The sequence below is a fragment of the Papaver somniferum genome, chromosome 1 (genome assembly GCF_003573695.1).
Source record: "Papaver somniferum cultivar HN1 chromosome 1, ASM357369v1, whole genome shotgun sequence".
NCBI classification, from domain to species: domain Eukaryota; kingdom Viridiplantae; phylum Streptophyta; class Magnoliopsida; order Ranunculales; family Papaveraceae; genus Papaver; species Papaver somniferum.
In genome coordinates this window covers 146,751,165-146,756,820 of record NC_039358.1, presented here as the reverse complement: position 1 = coordinate 146,756,820, position 5,656 = coordinate 146,751,165, and the positions used below count along the sequence as shown (strand labels likewise).

The following is a 5,656-nucleotide window of genomic DNA, read 5'->3' as shown; positions in this document are numbered from 1 at the left end:
TATTTATTTTTAGTCGGCAAGCTTATAGAATGAATAGCATGCAGACTTTTCATATTTATTTTTAGTCGGCAAGGTTATAGGATGAATAGCATGCCGAATTTTCAAAGAGTTTTGTTTCTGAAAGTAATATTTACAGGGCGGCACGGTATTCATCCTTATACCTTGCCGACTAAGAACTTGAAAATTTGAACCTTGCCGACCAAGAACTTGAACCTTTCCGACTATAGTTTAGTCGGCAAGGTTATGAAATTAAAACCTTGCCGACTAATTATGCATTTGTAACACCTTTCTCTGTATGCCAAAAATCCTATAGTCGGCAAGGTATTTTTGGTCGACCTTGCCGACTATAAGGTAGCCGGCAAGGTAAAAAATCAATAAGATGTCGATCAGTGAAACATTTACAACAATCTCCTGTGTGTCAAAAATAATAAAGTCGGCATCTTCTTCATTCACCGACCTTGCCGGCCGGATATAGTCATGTTCTTCATTCGTCGATCCTGCCGACTTTTCATAGTTTCAGAACTGAAAGTGTTGATTTTTTTCTTTAATTTTGAGTATGATTTCACACATCAGCTTTGCAATCCCCTTTTTAGAAGTGTTTGGGTAGTATGTTTTCATTTCCGTTGCAAAAAAAATTCTCAAAACAATTTTTTTTCATCAAAAATCTTCCCACATTAGTTCAATCAAAAACAAAATTTGATAACTTAAATTCATAAGTTTTAATCTATTCAATTAATTCATCTAAACTCAATTAATTTACCTAATCAGAACTTTTAGTGTTAATTAAACAAGGGTACATTAGCCATTTAGAAAATATAAGGTTAAGGGGTGGCCTGTTTTACTTCAAAATGATCTGGCTTTTGTCTCACTAGGTATACCCCAATCAATTTGGGTATTACCCCAATGAAGCTAGGTATTATTATAACAACAAAAGACAGCTATAAAGGCAAATTGTATTTCCCTTGGTTGTAATTAAGCAAAATAGAAAGAAAGAAAACAGTCCTATCTAATTGTTATTGTTTTAATATGTTTCATTCGTGGCAATGGTCTTACGAACTCAATTTTCATTATTGTGAAATTTTAAGAAACTTTAAGATAATGGCATTTTACTGGAATTTCTGAATCAATCTTCTATCAACAACACTCATTCTGAATGTCAGGTTACAATATTTGTGATTCCTTGTACAGGTATCTTCGAGGCCTGACACGATAGAGTCACTTCAAGCAATGATCTTCAAGGCCTGATACGATAATGATCTTCAAGGTTTGATACGAATTGTCGTCGACAATCAGCATTTTCACCTCGAAATGATGCATCTTACTATAAATGGATGACTGTTTTGTTTTAAGGTCAAAACAGCAGGAAAATCTGCGCTACGTTAAGGCACAGCTGCTATGGAGACCTCAACCCTGCTTGACTAAGCAAAGACAAGAAAATGGCCAGTCACCTACAACTGAATTGAGCAAAATTGCACAAAACCTGATTAGCAAAGAACACAATCTCGGCCAGCAAAGGGCATGACCCCTCAGGTGTAAACATTACATGTCTGTAAAAAGAATAAATCATGTTGTACCTGTTTCATTCAATTTCTTTCTCAGGTCCAAAGCATATTGTGCAACATACTGAAACTAAAATAAGCAAGCAACCAACGAGTCTTCCAAATGATGGTGTTAGCCTTGACAAACCCATGCCCGCTAGTTGCAACAAGAGAGGCTGTAACCATGAAAAGTTTTAGTCACTATTTCCTGGAGGGAAGAAAGTAAGCACCTACAAAAATAGCTACTGTACAAGTGAAACAGCCATTATGACTGTTCCGTTACTTTCTGTTTGTATATTGAAGAAGCTAGAACAATTGGGAATACCTCGATGTAATGCATATTTGCAACTTTGCTGGTTTTTTCAAGCTGAAGACCACGTGCTAAAAGCACCTGCAAGTGATAAAAAGTTAAGACATTAGGTTATGCTAGGTAGTTTTTGGGTCTTTAGATGTCTTATATATGTAGAAAAAAAAAGTTTTGATTCGTACGACATGCATCTGCTCAGGTTAAGTTAATTTGAGCTAATAACGCAAGATTACCTCCGCAAAGAAGGCAAATGTACCAAGGACTACCATGAGAAAAATCGAAGAGAAACTAGGCAGGACGTAACTCTGTAGAAATAGAATAACATGTAACACATGATCATCATATAGTTTAAAGAATTTAGAGAAAGTCTCAACTATATTTCTCAATGTTACCTGCAAGAGGAATGTAGATACTGCTGCAGCAGGACAAGCCACTAGACTGAACGAAAACACGGTAACACTGCGACAGGAGAGGATATTACACTAAGAAAATAGCTTTTACAAATTCAAGTATTTGACTATTTAAAATTCTGAACAGAAAAAAACTTAAATGCAAGTTACATGATGAGTATCTTACACAGGTTGATCAGATGCCTTCGCTCCAGCTCGGATGAGGCAGTAGCTGATCCCACCAGTAATTGATGAGAATAAACCGACTAGCACAGCAAAAAACGGGTGGTTTACCCTAACAATATAACTATTGCCTAATTCTGTGGTTTGAGCTATCCCTCCTGTGTATAAAAACAGAAACAAGTTGTTCATCTCAAGTGTAAAAGTGTCAACTTTGCATCTGTCAAGGCACAATCTAAAATTAAGTTGAAGCATGCTCATGTCAGATAAGCCTCAGCCATAAAAGCCATTTGCCAGTAGGCAGTACGTTCCCATCCAAGGGACCAACTCCGAACCTTATGATAATAATGCAAACAAGTCCCCCACTATGTGGGAATTTTCTACTCGTAAGAAGAAAATCATCTCAGGCAGGTGCGACACCCCTATGTTATCATGATTCAGGCAAATGTAGGTCCCAGTTCAATAATTTTGCTTTTAAAAAAAGTGGAGTATCACATCCATCCTAGTTCCTAGAAGAAGAGAGAGAGGTGTAAATCTATTTATAATCCGAACCTTACAATAATAACGCAAACAAGTCCGCCACTTTGTGGGAATTTTCAACCCCTGAGAAGAAAAATCATCTCAGGCAGGTGACACACCCTATGTTATCATGCAAATGTTGATCCCAGTTCCGCTTTTAAAAATAGTGGAGTATCACATCCTTCCTAGTTCCTAGCAGAAGAGAGGCATAAATCTATTTATAATGAGAACAGTCTTTGCAGAGAAGCACATAAAACAGACATTTATATAAGAAGTACCATAGAGCTGAACCAAGCAACACAATCTTCGTACAAATTAAGAGCTGTACATTCCCATGAACCATACCTTGCGCTATAAGCATCGGTCTGAAAATAAAAAGCAGGCCGAAGAAACTGCATGCTAGACCTGACAAGTGGACCAGATACATCAGAAATTATCACTTCATCTGTGTTGACAAACAGTTCTTTACACAAAAATGCTATGTATACACCGGGTTTATACCCCAAAATTTTTACACCCCTATGTGTCAACTTTTAATTGGCTCACTTTTAAAGCGGACCCCCTGTTTTTCCCTGGTGGGGTAGGGTGAGGATGAAATCTAAGGTGGATATAGCTGACATATAGGGGGGTAAGAAGTTGGGGCAAGATGTTGGTGTATCTCTAGCAGCTTCGTTATTTATAAAGCAAAAAGAAATATAGCTCCTGCACCAATTATTAACAAGCAAGTGATCCACATACAATGTTTTTTGAATTTATCGAAGGACTGTATTTCTATTGAACATTGTGGATAACAGAGACAAGTTTTACCTGGATACACTAGTATATCCAGTTAGCTAAAGACTAGTGTCAGTACTAGGGACCCATAGTTCCAAGAATAGTAGAGTGAAATCAAATTTTAGTACTGGCAGTCCAAATGTTGGAGCAGGTAGTAACCTATGGATCTAGGAAGCTCAATATCATGACCCATACCTCCAATATCTGTGAATTTCAACTTCTCTTGCAGAAATATTCTCGCTGCAATTGAAGCCATAACTGGAGTTGTGAAGTTCAGCACTATAGCTTGGGACAGAGGAAGGTTTTGTACACTGAAAGACATAACATAGAGAAAGCCGAAAATAAGGTTGAATTGTCATCTCCATTTTAATTTATATAGAGTGTGGCATGGTACATTTTGGTCTAACAATATAAGTGCAAAAACAGTGCCCCCAGAAAAGCTTCTGCCAAAAGTAAAGGAACTACAAAAAAATAATTCTTTATATCCAAGTCAGACTAGTAAATCACTCACCTATATATAAAACTGAACAACGATAGAAATCCTATCAGGGCTCTTGAAGCCAGAAGATGCCTTACATTTGCTGGTCCGAAAATTGGTTGTCCAGTCTTTCTCAACCATACTAATGACAAGATCATAACAATTGTACATCTTGCAAATATAGTTTCAAACAAAGGAATTGCTTCAACTGCCAATTCAAAATCATCAAAAACGCATCAGTATCTCACTCGAATAACAAGAAACAGCTCACTATACATACTTGAATGAAATTATTTCCTGTCTACCCTCTTTATAAGCAGTTAGTAATAAGTCTCCTAACCTGTGAAAATATCTGATAGGATATCCATGACACAATATACTAAGGAAGATAATGCCATGCACAATAAACCCGAGTACTTGGATCCACTCCATGCCCAGGAAACAAATTGATTAAACAATGCTACCTCCACCTCCCCAGATTTCACCACTCTCTCCTGCACAGCAATTAAACCTAAAATTGAACATGATCCAATACTATTTCTATTTCAAAATCAAATACTAGCATCAAGAAATTCTCTTATTAAAGAGGCGAAAATAGATAAAAACGAAGTAACTTTTGAATCCGGAGGAGATTGATTGATTACCTTACTTTGTTTTCTACGAGGATATGAGAGAGTAAAGATATTGATCTTAGATTTGTCAACTTGTGGTAAAAGAGGCGCAATTTCATCAGTTAAGGATGAAATTTCTGCATCGGTACTATTATTAACCAGCTCAATAACATGCTCTCCTCCTCCTCCTCCTCCACCACCACCACCATTACTCATTTCTACAGACGACGATATCGATGATGGTGACAATATCTCCATACCCTTCTTATTCACCAACCAAAACCCCTAATTCTTTATTACAACGGCTGAATCGAAAATTCAAGCATTCATTGGTTCTACAGAAGTTAATTTTGAGAAGACGACTCCTATGAAGTATGGATCTCTCTCTTCTGTCTCTAGTTGTATGAAGTGGACATCTGAACGGTTGTTGAGTTGATGATATTGATGATCTCTCTGTATTTTGCTGACGAAAACAACCTCGTGCTTATTTTGGACGGCTAATACCATTGTCTCATCTAGAAAGTTTGGTATACCTTTAGAGCTAGCACTATGGAGGGGTGCATCCCTTCCCCATCCCTCCATTTCCCTTAAAAACCCAAAAAAACCAACCCCTATAGTCTCCCAAATTCCCACATATAAGGGATATCTCTTCCCTTCTCTAGATGGAGATCACATGTGATCCCATCTGAAAGGAAAGGAAATCACGCGGCTACCCTTAGCCGTATTTTTTTACGCTTTACGAATACTCAATACAATTTTTCTGATTTTTAAAGTTTTACATTAAAACTTTTCATTGTAACTTTTTTTTAACTAAAACTCATTTTTTAACTCATTTTTTACCTATTATATATTTTTTTTAC

The 5,656-nt window shown here is 36.9% G+C and overlaps 1 protein-coding gene across 3 annotated transcripts; it reads right to left on the bottom strand.

The window, feature by feature from the left end:
* Window positions 1-1,007: 1,007 nt before the first annotated feature.
* Window positions 1,008-5,264, bottom strand: LOC113303653 (uncharacterized transporter jhp_1155-like). 3 transcript variants are annotated; one of them, XM_026552720.1, is made up of 11 exons: window positions 4,830-5,257; window positions 4,526-4,679; window positions 4,219-4,393; window positions 3,903-4,018; window positions 3,279-3,338; window positions 2,422-2,575; window positions 2,238-2,304; window positions 2,079-2,150; window positions 1,864-1,929; window positions 1,575-1,714; window positions 1,008-1,454 (listed from the first exon to the last, which is right to left on the bottom strand). In XM_026552720.1, exons 1-10 carry the CDS (start codon window positions 5,052-5,054, stop codon window positions 1,580-1,582), a joined length of 1,224 nt encoding a protein of 407 aa, XP_026408505.1. In that variant the 5' UTR covers window positions 5,055-5,257; the 3' UTR covers window positions 1,008-1,454; window positions 1,575-1,579. The 3 variants fall into 3 exon arrangements, with proteins under 3 accessions (XP_026408505.1, XP_026408498.1, XP_026408490.1); XM_026552713.1 differs by having other exon boundaries at window positions 1,008-1,418; window positions 2,079-2,304; window positions 4,830-5,264; XM_026552705.1 differs by having other exon boundaries at window positions 2,079-2,304; window positions 4,830-5,262.
* Between the last annotated feature and the right edge of the window lie 392 nt (window positions 5,265-5,656).